Below are 14,715 nucleotides of genomic sequence, written 5' to 3'. Positions count from 1 at the left end.
GAGGTACGGACAGGTGAGCTACAGACAGGTGAGCTACAGACAGGTGAGGTACGGACAGGTGAGCTACAGACAGGTGAGCTACAGACAGGTGAGGTACGGACAGATGAGCTACAGACAGGTGAGCTACGGACAGGTGAGCTACAGACAGGTGAGCTACAGACAGGTGAGGTACAGACAGGTTCCTCGGCGCTGTCACTGCAGGAACAGATCAGGATTATCTAATCCAATCTGTTCACTTCGTTACTAGAGCCAGCAGAACATGCAGGCTGGTTCTGAAGGGTCCTGGTAGGAACCTCTGGACCAATCAGAACCTCTGATCTTTAAGTTCTTCATATGTGAGAATCTGAGATTATAATCTGGATTGAATGAAGGGAATTTGAAATCTGGTTTCTGATTTTAGTTTCTTCACGCTGCAGCGTTTGGACCAGCTCACGGTTTAAACCGCATTTTGTTCCGGTAACCGGAAGTAGTGTGACGTCGGCTCCGCCGCGGACGGGATCTCCTTGGAAACGGAGAGAGACACCCCCCACCCCCTCCCCGTGTCCGCCCCCATCCTCTCGCCAGGGATGGATGGTGCTGAGCTCCGCCGCCCGCTCTCCCAGTAACAACCAGAGAGTGACTGGGCCGGTTCCAGTGAGCAGATGTTCCCCGGCAGGATGACTCTGAGCCCGCCCGGACCGCCCGGCGGGCCGCCGGAGGAGCTGCAGGAGCTGGCCTTCATCGAGCGGCCGATCCGCAGGAGCCTGAAGGTAGGTGGGACCGGGAGCGGCGCTCACATGAGCGGGGCATGATGAAGACGATGCTGCTGGTGATGATGGTGGTGATGGGGGAACATGCTGGGTGAAGCGGCAGGAAGCGGAGGGAAACCCGCGATGTGCGCAGAGTGACGCAGTTTGTCGGTCTGTCCGCCGGCAGCGCAGAGACCCGGACGGACAGACCGGCTCCAGGATCTCCGCTCTGCACTGAGTCAGCAGAACCAGGAGAGCTGCAGAAAAACCAATCAATCACTGATCGATCCGTGAAACGCCGGAGGACCAAACAGAGACAAGAGTTCAGCTCCCGATCCGTAAAAAACACATTTCAGTTCAAATTCACAGAAGAAGAAGATCTACAGCTGACACTTCAGAGTCTGGACCAAGAAAGAAGTAAAGAAAACATGGAGACATGAAGAAGGAGGATTACATCAGACATGAGGATGCAAAGGGATGAATGGATGAGTGTCCTACCAGGACCCTTCAGAACCAGCCTGCAGGTTCTGCTGGTTCTAGTAACGAAGTGATGAGAGAGATAAAAACTAGAACATATGAAGCAAAAATCCAAGGAGAAGAATGAAAATACAAAGGAACAAAGAGATGAAGACCTGAGAATCTGGACTTTAATGTCCCATAGGTCCATTTATTTTGGACAAAATGCTGCAAAGTTTTGAATAAAAAACATTAAAAGACAAAATGATAAAACTCAAAACAATCAACACTGTAACAAGTTGAGGGTTCAGTAAGGTGTCAGCTGCCTCATGTAGCCCCTACATAGCGTCCAGTTAGGGTCCATTTATGGTCCATTTAGGGTCCAGTTAGGGTCCATTTATGGTCCATTTAGGGTCCATTTTTGGTCCAGTTAGGGTCCATTTATGGTCCATTTTTGGTCCAGTTATGGTCCATTTAGGGTCCAGTTATGGTCCAGTTAGGGTCCATTTAGGGTTAATTTAGGGTTCATATGACGACATGCAGACCATGACAGTAAAATTTGAACAGTGCTACTTCTGCAGGTGATCTGATCACCACCTGATTAATAATTAATCAATAACTGAACAGATGTCAAAGTTTCCTCTTCTGAATATAGTGATGTGGGCGTGGCTTCAGCATGAGTGGGCGTGGCATCAGTGTGGTGTAGGCGGAGCCTCCGAGATGTTTTCATGTTTCTTCTTTCAGACAGCGGAGGAGATCGATCAGCTGACTGTGGATGAAGACCTGAATGACGTGGAGCGAGCCGTTTACCTGCTCAGGTGAGGTCACCAGGTCACTGATGAGGTGGTTGTGGTCAGAGCCCAGGTCATTATTATCCTGATGCGATGCAGGTGATGAACTGACTAACATCTCTGGGAGTTAAAATGCAGGATCTAAGAATTTACAGTCCACAGTCCAACAGCGTGGCTGCAGGAAAGCTAGCGATGATCCTGAGCTGCAGGCCTCCAGGGTGACCTGCTACCTGGAGGTGTGATCCTGGTCCAACACACCTGGATCAGCTCCTCAGCAGCACGCAGGTTCTCCAGTCCTGCTGATGAACTGGTTATGTACTCTACTCTTCCTACAGCTAGAGACACACCTAGCTGTAGGAAGCATCTCTGTGATGGGCTGAAGACCTTCATGGCTTTCCCCGCCTCTCAGCCACTGACCACTGGAGAGAGGAACCAGAGAAACAAACGTGTTAGCCTAGCATTAGCAGCAGAAATGGCTCCTGGTCTTTAGCCAAAGACTAAAGGGAAATCCTCCAACTGTTAAAATCTGACGCCTCCATTTTGTTTCCATTTGGTGAAGAAGGAAGCTGCACTCAGTGTCTTCAGTGGTTCTTGGTGCAGCGCCCCCACAGGCCAGGAGGGGAACAGGTTGCTTGATGTAGTCCTGGTCCACAGTTTCTGGGATGCATTCTGGCCTCCAGCTGTCAGATTTCTGATGCCCTCTTCCTGTCCTTCTTCCTTGACCCACTAAACTCTGCAGCTAATTAAACTCTGGAGCTAATCACCACTTCTCTCCCAGAAGATCTGAACTAGTTCACTGAACTGATTCCCAAACAGAACTCACTGGGCATTACAGAACCAGAGTCCAGATGTGCTCAAACTAGCTCCAGGTTTTTCCGTTCAGGTGTTTTTGAACCGCCTCCTCCTTTTTCCTCAGCGTGGGTCAGGAGGTCCAGAGAGCCAGTGTCATCAGCAACCTGCCGAGTCTCGTCCGCCAGAACCCAGCTGAGACTTTCCGTCGAGTTGTACCAAAAGTTCGGGTATGTACAATCTGAGGACAGGACAATCACTTGACTTCAAGAAAGGTTTCAGTGCAGCTCACCTGTCCCACCTGTGTGAGCCAGGAGGTCTTGAATGGAGCTGGTGCTGAGATCCAGCTGGCAGCAGCGACTTCATTTTTAACCATCCTGCAGGACGACATCATCCTGATCCACACACACACCTACTCCATCCTGAAGACGGTGCTGCTCCACCTGAACCACCGGGACACAGGTAACCTCACCTGAGATCTGAAATGCTCTAGGTTTAACCGAGCCTTTTAATGAGAGCCGTCAGCAGATTGGTGACGTTTTGTGAAACAGTCAGACCTGATGTTACCTGCTGACTCCGGGTCCTGATTGGATGAACTCACCTGGTTTCTGTCTGTTAGTGGTGAGCAGCGCCTGGTTGGAGACTCTGCTGTCGGCCATCAACGCTCTGCCCAAAGAGACCATCAAACAGGAGGTCAGTGGTTCCTGAATAATGCTCAGGTAAACCGGGCCAGGTTCTGGTTCCACCTGTTGATCCGACGTATTTAAAGGGAAGAATTTTAATAATGACATGAAGCTCTGCAGCGGACTGGCAGCTTACAGAACCTTCTAGGGTTATTTTATAGGCAAATCTGGCTCTTTCCACCTTCACCTGGCTGAAAAACCTTTAGTATCAAAGAGACAAGCTTCCATCCAGTCCCCGATTTTCTCTCTTTAATGTGTCTGTTCCCTCTGCCTCAGCTAGAAGGGTTTCTAGCACTAAGCACACCGAGTGATGAACAGTCTATCTCAGCGGTCTTTATCTCCAGGCGCCCAGGGCCCTGCATGGCCAGGTGTGTCCCTGGTCCAACGTACCTGAATCAAACGGCTGAGTCACCTCCTCAAAACGTCCAGCTGCCATCTAAAGGTCCAGGCCTGGATGTGAAGACCCGTGGTCTAGTTCTGTATTGATTTGAATGTCCTTGTTAAACTGTCAGTGTCTGGGATGCATTTCAGTCCGAACTGTAGGAGTGGGAGTACACCGATGTGAAAAATCTACGCAAGAGGGAGAATCTGTAGTTTTGTGATCCGGACCTTGGTGGTTCTGTCTTCCCAGGTGCTGAACCCTCTCCTCTACCAGAGTCAGCTGTCTCACTCCCTTCAGGCTCGACTGGCCGCCTGTCGGATTCTAGGAAAGGCTTCCTGCAAGTTTGACTCTCTCATGTGAGCGGCGCGCAGCAGAGTTGGTCTGAAAGCGGTTTGTCTCTCCTGCTGACTGAGGTTCTGTTCGTCAGAGTGAAGAAGGAGCTGCTGCCTTTGGCCCGTTCTCTGAGCCGGGACACGGAGTCTGAGGTCCGAGTCTGCATGTGCCGTCAGCTGGAGAGCATGGCCAGAGCCATCGGGTAAACAGAAAGTCAACACAGTCAACCCTTACCGGCGAGGTTCTGCCCCACTGACCCAGCATGTTCATCACAGGATGGATGACACCAGAACCGAGCTCCTCCCTGAGCTGCTGGAGCTCGCCGGTGACGAGGAGAGCCGCGTTCGCCTGGCCGCCTTCGACAGCATCATCAGCCTGATGGAGATGATGGACGGAGGTGAGTCCGGACCAAACCAGAACCCCCACTCTCCATCAGCACCTTGTTTAAAACCCCTCCTCTTTGTTAGATGACCGACTTCACCTGCTGGTTCCTCTGGTGATGTCAGCGTGTGACGTTTCATCACAGGTGGATGAAGGCATCATGGTGTCGCTGTCGTTCCAGTTTGGGAAGCTCTGCAGCGGACTGGCAGGTTAGACCGCACAGTTACAACAGAACCTTCAAAATCCTTCTGATTTAAACAATCGTGAACCCAGAGTACAGACCTGGGACGATAGGCGAGAAGGTCCTGAAGGTTGGTTTGAACAGGTGTGATGATGATCTCTGTGCTTCAGGTTCACTGTCAGAAGAGCAGAAGAGGCTCCTGCTGCAGAAGTTTCAGGTTCTGTGTATTACTGGACTGCAGACTGAAGAAAACCAGATGGATGTTGGCGAGTCCACGCTGATCCGCTGTAACTGCTGCTACAACCTACCGGTACTCAAAGACTCACTGACTCCCAGGGTTCTTTGGTAGTCCTGCTGTCACTTCCCCTTTCACGGGTTTTCAGGCTTATTGGGCAATCCAGAGTTTTAGGGTTGATGCACACCAGCCCTGTCCAGTCTGCTTTGATCCAACTCCAGTCCATCTGCCTAGTCAAAGCCCGGCTTGTTTGGGAGGTGTGAATGCTAACTGGCCTCTGACCTCTGGTCCTCCAAACCTCTGGTTCGGTTTTTCAGGAGGAAAACAGACTTAGATCAGGTCCTTTGGTACTATTTCAGTTCCAGAACCTTTAGTCTCGTTGGTACTGCAGCATTTCAGTACCGCTGGACTTATCTGGGATCCTCACAGTTCCAGAACCTCTGGGCTCTTTAGTAGTTCAAAAACCATTCCTCTTTCCTCTCTCCAGGCCATGGTGGCATTCGTAGACCCCGCCCACTTCCTGTGCGACATCCATCCATCTTTGTCGGGTCTTTGCAGCGACCCAGAGGTCAGCGTTCGCCGAAGTGTAGCAGCCAGCTTCCACCAGGTGAGAACCACCTGTACTCCCATCTGCTTGGTGTTTCCTGTCTCTTTACTTCACAACGTTGCCTTTTCTGGCAGGTGGTGAAGCTGCTCGAGTCTAATGTCCATGTAGTCCACAAGGAGCTCCTGTTGCTGCTCCAAGACAGTGCTCTAGAGGTGAGACGTCACGGCCGTGCTTCCTGTGATGTCACAGGAAATCATGTTCCTATATTTCAGAGTAAATAGATTCACTGGATCCAACTGGTGCTTTAAATGTTTTCCTTATTACTGACACTAGCTGTCAGAACTCCTGCCAGGTTGGTTGGTCTGCAGACCTCTTCAGAATGTTATCTCTAAGGAAATAGAGAAGATCAGCTGCATGAACATGATGCAGAAGAAGTCTTTCCTCTCTGATTGCAGGAAGCTATTTCAATAGGAGCTACAGATCTGACTGATGACAGGCCTCCATCACTAAGTGAGAAGGAGAGTATTCACTAGAGTTAGCATTGGAAAGCTAGGTGACTAGCATGCCTAGACTGGTCATCCACTGGATCACCTTCTTCCTCTGGCCTTTAGCACAGAGAGGCTAGCGTTAGCCAGCAGAGGAAGAAGACCATCCAGTGGACGGCCAGGCTATCCACGCCAACGCTTGTGAGTAATCTCCTTCTCATTTGCCAGCGGCGTCTGCCTATCATTAATCAGGTCAGTAGCTTCAGAATGGATGCAGCTTCCTGTGACAAGGAAGTAGCCACCACTGAAACTGCCCCCTGTTGGTGTATGTTGGAAATGTCTTTTGGCTCGATTTCAAACCTTCTGCTGTTTTTATGTTTGCATTCTTCAACTGATTCTTGTTGAGGTTCTGGATGCGCTGATGAACCACCTAGATGAAACTCTGGAGGTGGTCCTCTCTAGAGGAGACAATCTAATCCTGGACAACAAGGTGAGGGAACCTAAGTTCTCCTCAGGTTCTTCATGTGGTTCCTCTGCCTGGGTTCTGAATATTTTCTCCTCTGTTCCTGGATGGTTCCTCTTCTCTTGCGCCGGATTCCCCTTCGGTGTTCCCATGGATCTCTGGTGGACTGTCTGTGGTTCGCCTCAGCTCCCAGAGCTGCTGTCGGCGCTGCTGTCGGCCGAACAGAAAGTTGGATCTTCTCTGCGTTGGCGGCTGCATGAGAAGCTGCTGCATCGCTACAGCTGCCTGTCCAGACTGCTGCCCGGAGAGCTGCTGCACCAAACCTTCTCTGCTCGGATCTTCATCATCCTCACCACCAACGTCAGCGCTGTCAGCGTCGCATCATCCCCTGGTGAGCCAGGTGACAGACAGGTAACTCTGCTCTGCTTCCTCTCGGCTGTAGAAAGTGCTACCGGTACAGAAAGAGGCGGCTCGGACCTTCTGCACGTTCCTGCGCTACAACCGTAAGCAGGAGCAGCGTCAGGAGATGATGGAGCGGCTGATCCAAGGTCAGAGCAATTCTGCTGCAGAAACTTAGCTAAGCTAAACCGGCCTGCTCACCTGAACCAGGTGTTGTCTGGTCGATCATGTCAGCTCTGTGGTCAAATCGACTGTTTCTGTCCTCAGATCTCGCTCAAGGCCGCAGCTACTGGAACCGCCTGAGGTTCCTGGATGTTTGTGAAATCGCCACAGAGATTTTCTCCAGAAAATACTTCAACAAACATTTCCTGATCCCAGCGCTGGAACTCGTCCACGACCCTGTCGCCAACGTCAGGTAGGGCAGTGCTGTTCTCTCTGTAGAGCTCCCATGTCTCACCCGTCCTCCTCCTGATGTCTCACCTGTCCTCTCAGGTACAAGCTCTGTCAGCTGTTGCCACGGTTACGGTCGTCCCTCCGCCTGCCAGCTGACAAGCTGCTGCTGCAGAAACTGGATTTCTGCGTCCAGAAGTTTCTCTGTCGAGAGAAAGACAAAGATGTCGTGGCCATGATCCGCAAGGTAAGTCAGACCTGATACCAGTCTGCACTGGGAACCAGTCAGCTATTTGAGTGTTAAATGTTTGGAGTTTATCCATTGTCCCTCATACTTTCCAGACAGTGTTGGAACTGGACAAACTGGACCTGTCTGAACCTGTAAGGGACCAGATCACAGACACCTGAGCGACAGAGGCGTGTCCTCCACGTCTGCTCCTCACCTGGATGTGTTGTGTTTTTCCGCAGTTTCATAAGAGACACGAGTGGGACCTGCTGGACCAGAAGAAGGAGAAGGAGGAGATGCTGCTGCTGGAGATGGTGAGTGTGACGGTGACTGAGGCTTTGTGTTTGGCCGGTTTTATAGACATGCGCTGTGTTGCCAGGAGCAGCTGGAGCGGCAGCAGAGTGATGGAAAGCTGAACTCTGACAAACACGAGGAGAGAAAACGTGAGCTGAACCTTCATTTGTTCCCAGAATCTCCAGCAGTTTCCAACTCGGCTCTGTTAAAGACGTTTCTCTGACAGGAAGAGACAGCAAGACCAGTCTGTCCTCTGCAAAGTCCATGTCTGTGTCCTCTTCAACAGGAAGCTCGTCCTCTGGTAAGGTCATGAGGTTGACGATGACGATGACGACGATGATGATGTGTCTCCTCTGTGTCTAGGTAAAGAGACGAGGAAGGCTAAACTGTCTCGGAGTCGGTCCCTCAGCAGCCAGCCGACTTCGTCCAAACCCGTCAACTCGGACAGGCCTCTGTAAGAACCGTTCACTAAAGTTACAGTTAAAATTAACAGCAATAACTGGGGAACGAAATGGGGTTCGCTTTTCAAAATCATATTTTCACCACATTCACTCATTTAAAAGAGCCACAGTTTCAAGCTAAGCATTTAGGTAGGTAAGGCAACTTTACTTATATAGCCCATTTTCAGCAACAAGGCAGTTCAAAGTTCTTTACATGAATTAGAAGAAAAACAAACAAAACAACAAAACCAAAGAAAAGAGCAAAAGAAAAAACCTACACTTTAAAATGTTCCAGTTGATCTGAGTTGCTAAGCACTTCATAATTCATAAACTAACAGGAGTTTCTCTGAAAGTAAACAGACAGACGGGTGATGAACTGACAGCATCAGGAAGGGAACAACCGCAGCACATCAGTCAGTCAGTCAGATCCCGTAACAACCAGGCTCTGACACGGCGCTGTACCTACAGCAGCTTGTCTACAAATCATCAGGGGATTTGAGATCGCCGGCCAGAGGAGAGCCAGTTCAGATAGAGACAATATTCTTTCGTTTGGACCAGGGGTGGAAATTAACATTTTTTACCCGCCACTCAGACATTTCACCAGCCACAGTTTTTTTCTTTCAATTACAAACCCCACCAGTACCAGCAAATGACATAAAATACATGATTTATTCCAGTCCAGACCGGTCCAGTCCAGGTTCTGTAGAGCTGATGATCTGACAATCCTGACTAACATGTTCTGGATTTTCTGTGTGATTCAGGAAGGTCAAAGATCTCAGTGGTTCTTCGGGTCTTGGGAAATCCACCAGAGGTAGTTGCTCACCTTTCAGTCACCTGGACTCCCTATGTGATTGTTTCTGCTCTTACATCACTTCCTGTTCCCACAGATGACTCAGTGAGGACCGCCCACTTCACCTTGACAACCCAGTCCACCTCTTCCATGCCGGTTCTGATCCGAAGCAAAACAACCAGCCTCCTGGACCATGCCAGCCTGCTGGAGCAGAGAGAGCACAGAACCAGCACCCTGGACCACAGGACCGGGAACCGGGACCAGCGGAACCACATGATGGAGCATAGAACCAGTTCCCTGGAGGAGCGAGAGCACAGAACCAGCACCCTGGACCATCGGGACCACAGAACCAGCACCTTGGGTCAGCGCAGCAAGACGATGGAGCGAGGGAGCGGCATGAAGGACAGTCAGTCCAGGAAGCTCTCCATGTGAGTCCTGACCACAAACTGGTTCCACAAACTGGTTCCACAAACTGGTTCCACAAAAGACCTTAAGACCAGATAAATTGGGACAGGAGGTCTGCTTCACCTGGTACCAGTGGTGGTTCTAGTTGAGTTTCGGTGCGGTCTACTTCCAGACCCGGTTAGTCCTCATTGTTCTGGTTGAGTTTCGGTGCGGTCTACTTCCTGACCTGTTTTTCTGATTTTCTCTCGGCAGGAACAGGAAGTCCAACTCTCTCCAGTCAGAATGAGAGTGAAGCTGATGATGTCATCACCTATACTTGAGTCCATCAGCCAATCAGCTGCCTGGAAGCGGTTTCAGGGCGACGCCCAGAATGCAGCGCGGTGCCAGCAGAACCGGTGGATGCTGAGCGATCCTACTGAGCACTGTGTATTCAACCATCTCATCGCTTCATTTGATTGGTTCACCTGCAGGTTGTTGGTGTGATCTCATTGGACAGTGATCACTGGGGGCAACCAAAGAGGAGTTTAACTGGGACTGGTGGAAATCATAAATTATTTTAAAATAAAAAACTGAATGAAAATGGTTTTTATTGAGTTTTTGTACCACTAGATGGAGGTTCAGAGAAAAGAGCCTCAGAGGGAGAAGGTCAGCAGAGTCCGAACAGCTGGTTCCTCTAACGATCTCACCTTTTCTCACCTTTTGCTCCAATCCATCAACAAACTCCAGTTTATTTCATTCAGACTTTCTGTGGCAGAACAACAGGAAGAGCAGAACTGTGAAGGAAATCGGTGGCTTTAAACATTTTTAACAGGAAACTCTGCAAAATGTGGAGTGCACCATCTACAGACGGAAACAACTGTGACAGATTCCCTTTGACTAGGCCATTCTAACCCATGAATCTGCTCTATTCATCCCATCTCTGTGGCTGTGTGTTCATGCTGGAAGCTGACCTTTGACCCCAGTCTCAGGTTGCAGTCAGACTCAGATTAAGCTACAGCTGGACTCTGGTTGGTAAAAGTGGATATTTTTATTTTTCCAGGTTTTCTGAGAAGACCAAAAATCTAATGTAAACCACACTTTTCAGATTATCAAGGTGTAAAATGTTAGTTCTGGGTAGTCTAAAGAAATCCACCGGAGTTTGGCTGGAATGAGACAAAGCAAGTTTGACAGACAGCAGCGAAACGATCTGGAGATATTTTAATAAATCTTTAAATAAAAGAGAAAATAATTTTCTAATTGATTTTTTGTTCAAACTTACTGGTTGAATAAAAACTATTGTAAACATAAATCTGCTGCAGGCTGGAGTAGTTTTGTGTATTTACAACCAGCCGGCTGGTTTAGCAACTCTACGGCGAATCCAGTTTTTATCTCAGGGTTCGTCTTGGCAGGAAAATAATCAGGAGACTCGGGTATGTGACGACAGTTTTATTTAAACCGTTTAGGATCGGAATGCCAAACTAATGCCAAACATTCAGCATTAGCTTAGTGCTAAAAACTGCTAGCATGCAGGAAACAACAAAAAAAATAGGATGCAGCATTAGCTCAGTGCTGACAGGAAGTGCTCTACAATAAACACGATGATGACTAGTAGGAATGGAACGGCATTTAATGTTCTGGATCTGTTTAACTCTTGACCAGTCGGGCGTCCCCTGCGGCCCTTTCAGGGGACTCCCCCCTCATGTTTAACACTACTGATAGACAGGAAGTGAGGCTACAACCTGCCTCTACTGGTGGGCGGAGCTTCAAAGGGGGCGGTTCTCGGCTCAGTTCTCTGTGGGGTTGGCGACTCGGCCCATGAGGAGCAGGCTGCCGCTGGCCTGCTGGTAGATGATAAAGATGAAGGGCCGGTTGAAGGTGAGGCGCGGTGGCGGCGAGGAGAAGGCGGTGGCCCCGCCCCCTGAGCCGCCATCATCACCGCTCTCATCCATCGAGACAACCGAGGCGTGATACACCTGAGGAGGAAACGGAGCGCCAGGATTTATTAGGAGCAAGTTAGAAAAACATTCAGAATCAGTGATGGGAAAATGGAAAAATAACCTGGAAGAACCTGGAAAAACCTGGAGCTGCCCAAGGTGTTGTGATCAGATCAAACAGGTTCCCACGCCTTGGTTAACATCAAGACTGAAAACTTCAGGCTCACACATTCATTGGAACTATTCTCAATCAATATTCCCAGGGTTTGTTAGCTTGGCAGCTAAAACTGTCAGAATTAGCATCATTAGCATTAGCATAGCTCTGTTGCTTTATTAATATTGAGTCAACATGGAGGGCAGTTAACCAGTTCACCCAGCAGATGGCATGTTGCTGCGTACTGGGAACACAGGAGAAAATACCAACACACTAACTATCACCATCCAGGTGAATATTCAAACCCAAAAACATTCCAGGGCCTCAAACTTATTTTTTTAACTTTGAAGGATTTGACTGGGCCACTGACCTGAGAGAGGCTGGCTCCTGAAGCCCCGCCCATGCTGCTGAGGTCAGCATCATCTTGGAACACCTGCGTGACGTAGAGCGCCTGCAAGACATCTTTCAGGGCATAGGAGCGCTTCAGCAGGAAGACAGGAAGTTGCACCTCCAGCTTCCTGTTGACAGAACAGATGGGTCAGAATCGTTTACTGAGAGTCGAGGAATGAAGAAGACAAAGGTCCTCACGTCTTCTTCAGCTGGCGGATCCAGGCCCGGATCTTCTCTGAGGTCACTTCCCCCTCCACGGCGGTCAGGTCCACATCTTCGTCTGGCAGCACCGCCAACATGGCGGCGCCGTCCGCCATCGGCAGCTTGAGCACGCCGGCCTTCACGTTGCTGTCGTACGCCAGGAAGTACTTGTCGGCCCGAAACATCATGGGAACCATGGCGACATGATAGCGGTCGACGTAGAAACGCTCAACCTGAGTCAGCGAGGCGTTGAAGGGAGGACTGAAGCGCACTGCAATGCAGCAGAATACAACGGCCTAGTCAAAGCCTACAGCAGAACACAGCGACCTAGTCAAAGCCCAGCTGTGGGCGGGACTCACTCTGGTAGTCAGCAGCGGACACGAGCAGCAGCTGGGTCCGGCGGTCCAGGGCGCTCAGCAGGTTCTGGGCCTGGTGTCGGGTCCGGTCCTGGACCCAGCGGTTGATGACGTCCTGGGCATCCGCCGGGCTGGAGAAGGACACGCTCTGAGTCTGTCCGCCATATTTGGTCTGAACTAGATCCTGGAAGGACGGCGGAGCCTGGAAGCTCTGGTCCAGGAAGAGCGCGGCGCCCTGCTGCAGGCGGAGGGCCGGCTGCAGGACGGCGTTCCTCAGGGCCTGGAACTGATCTGGAGGCAGAGGAAGTTCAACTACAGACCTCGACTGCAACAATCTGGATTATTCAGACACAACAAAACATGCAGGTTTATTTTCATATTTTCACCAAGTCATCCATTCATTTATGAATGTCACAGTTTTAAACTAAATATTTCATTCACAAGCTAAATATTTAGCTTAGATTTATTTAGCAGGCTAAGCATTTAATAATTAATTATTTAGCTCCAAATTAAATATTTCCAAAGTATAAAATTATTTTCCAAGCCAAATTTGTAGCTTGCTAAATATTTAGTTAGCAGTACCCTGCTAACTAAATATTTAGGTTGTAAGCTAAATATGTAGGTCCAAGTTTAATTTGGATTTAAATATCTAGCTATTAAATCCAAATACAATCTTCATTTTCCAAACTAAACAGATAATTTCCAGTTTAAAGATTTAACTTGCACACTAAATATTTAGCTAACAAGCTAAATATTGCTTAGGCTAACTAATTAGCCTAATAAGGCAAAACCTAATTGGTTTAGCCGTATTGCTAACTATTTTTCTATTTAGAAGTTAAATATTAATTTCCAAACTAAATACTTAACTTGCAAAATAAACTAAATATTTAGTTAGCAAATCAAATATTTAAATTGTAAATTAAATATATCCATTTTGGAAAATATTTAATTTTATGGAAGAAGATAAATAATAATAATAATTCAAACGTTTTTTTCCTGTGGCCCTAATCCTCTCCCATACACTAAATATGTAGCTTCCTAACTAAATGTTTAGTTTGGAACGGTGACATGGAAATGAACGAATAACGGGAGAAAAGATGACTTAAAACTGGACCTTCCGTTTTCTCTAATAATTATTGCTGTTAAATTTTAGGTTTGCAGACGGAGGGCCGTCTTCTTCCGGGTCATGCTGGGGTCGCAGCCCACCTGGCAGAGTCTGGGGGTCCAGTCCGGTCAGGGTGAGTCCCTGTAGCAGTTCGTTCTGGGTCGGCCCGCTGGTTCCGCCGAGCAGAGCCAGCATTCCCTCAAAGACTGCGAGCGGAGCCAGCAAGACGTTGTCGTCGGTTCGGCCCGCCACCGCCCGGTACAGCCGCGCCCCGAAGTCCGCGCTCCGGTTCAGCAGGTCCAGCTCGGCGGGATCGGGGGTCTGCGGGGCCGCGGGGCCCGCCAGGAGGAAGAGGAAGGCCAGGTGGAGGAAGAGGAAGGCAGCCATGGTCTGCAGCAGCAGGAACAAACACACATTAACATCAGAACCAGGGCAGGTCCAGAAGGTTCTGGAAGAACCGGTTCAGTCCAACAGAACCGGATCCATCTACAGCAGAACTCCCTCTGGTTCACTTCTGATCACATGATCAATACAGTCATTCCCAAACCAATGACAGATAATCACTCTGGAGGTGTCGGTTACCATGGCAACAGGTGGAGGTCAGTTACCATGGTGACAGGTGAAGCGTCTTGCTGCTAAAGACCCGGAACTGAACAGTTCAGAACCTTTTCTAAAGAATCAAACTGACGGGTCCGGACCGGGACTAAATCTGGGATCCGGTGACTCAGAACCGTCAATTTGGTTTGAACTGGACCCGACCAGAACCAGAACCTGCTGATGAAAACATCAGGAACTCAGAGCTTCCCCCGACTGCTGATCGATCATCTTCATCATCATCATCCGGTCAGCGGGGCCACGCCCTCTGTTCTGTCGGTCATGACGTCGTTTGTTGTTGTTTACGTTTTATTTGATAAATCGGCTTATCATCAGTTTGAAGATATTAATAATCGACTGATCAGCAGCAGGAATGTGGACGGAAAGATGAGCTCACTGATTGATAATTGATGAGCCTCTGCAGCCAAAAACAAACAACAACTCACCTTCAGCTCGGCGGCGCCTTTTGATCTTCGGTCTTTCTGCAGATAAAACTCACGCGCTGCGTCAACCAGCGCAACACGGCCGGAAGTCAGGGCGCGGCCACGCTCTCACTTTCAAAATAAGAAAGCTAAAATAAAGCAGAACAGAGCCGACCGGTCCG

At 49.3% G+C, this 14,715-nt stretch overlaps 2 protein-coding genes across 7 annotated transcripts; one reads left to right on the top strand and one right to left on the bottom strand.

Annotated features, from left to right (window-relative positions):
• The first annotated feature begins 139 nt into the window (after positions 1 to 139).
• Positions 140 to 9,983, top strand: ppp4r4 (protein phosphatase 4, regulatory subunit 4). 4 transcript variants are annotated; one of them, XM_028040925.1, is made up of 25 exons: positions 141 to 749; positions 1,929 to 2,002; positions 2,892 to 2,994; positions 3,079 to 3,226; positions 3,384 to 3,457; positions 4,079 to 4,185; positions 4,257 to 4,364; positions 4,438 to 4,559; positions 4,630 to 4,752; positions 4,895 to 5,034; positions 5,447 to 5,566; positions 5,641 to 5,718; positions 6,398 to 6,481; positions 6,641 to 6,814; positions 6,897 to 7,002; positions 7,121 to 7,268; positions 7,346 to 7,490; positions 7,586 to 7,624; positions 7,712 to 7,783; positions 7,855 to 7,912; positions 7,990 to 8,064; positions 8,127 to 8,217; positions 8,965 to 9,014; positions 9,091 to 9,421; positions 9,651 to 9,829. In XM_028040925.1, exons 1-25 carry the CDS (start codon positions 642 to 644, stop codon positions 9,682 to 9,684), a joined length of 2,712 nt encoding a protein of 903 aa, XP_027896726.1. In that variant the 5' UTR covers positions 141 to 641; the 3' UTR covers positions 9,685 to 9,829. The 4 variants fall into 4 exon arrangements, with proteins under 4 accessions (XP_027896728.1, XP_027896727.1, XP_027896726.1 ...); XM_028040924.1 differs by having other exon boundaries at positions 642 to 749; positions 7,849 to 7,912; positions 9,651 to 9,983; XM_028040927.1 differs by lacking the exon at positions 7,586 to 7,624 and having other exon boundaries at positions 140 to 749.
• Positions 9,984 to 10,808: 825 nt separating this feature from the next.
• On the bottom strand, positions 10,809 to 14,691 carry LOC114158968 (protein Z-dependent protease inhibitor-like). Of its 3 annotated transcripts, none has more exons than XM_028040954.1 (6): positions 14,558 to 14,691; positions 13,619 to 13,907; positions 12,416 to 12,703; positions 12,054 to 12,327; positions 11,836 to 11,983; positions 10,809 to 11,350 (listed from the first exon to the last, which is right to left on the bottom strand). In XM_028040954.1, the coding sequence occupies exons 2-6, from the start codon at positions 13,902 to 13,904 to the stop codon at positions 11,162 to 11,164; spliced, it is 1,185 nt and encodes a 394-aa protein (XP_027896755.1). In that variant the 5' UTR covers positions 13,905 to 13,907; positions 14,558 to 14,691; the 3' UTR covers positions 10,809 to 11,161. The 3 variants fall into 3 exon arrangements, with proteins under 3 accessions (XP_027896755.1, XP_027896754.1, XP_027896753.1); XM_028040953.1 differs by lacking the exon at positions 14,558 to 14,691 and adding an exon at positions 14,126 to 14,149; XM_028040952.1 differs by lacking the exon at positions 14,558 to 14,691 and adding an exon at positions 14,100 to 14,119.
• Positions 14,692 to 14,715: the final 24 nt, after the last annotated feature.

This window comes from Xiphophorus couchianus, chromosome 15 (genome assembly GCF_001444195.1).
Source record: "Xiphophorus couchianus chromosome 15, X_couchianus-1.0, whole genome shotgun sequence".
NCBI lineage: Eukaryota > Metazoa > Chordata > Actinopteri > Cyprinodontiformes > Poeciliidae > Xiphophorus > Xiphophorus couchianus.
Note: the sequence above shows the minus strand (reverse complement) of the source record. Positions and strands in the feature narration are given on the sequence as shown.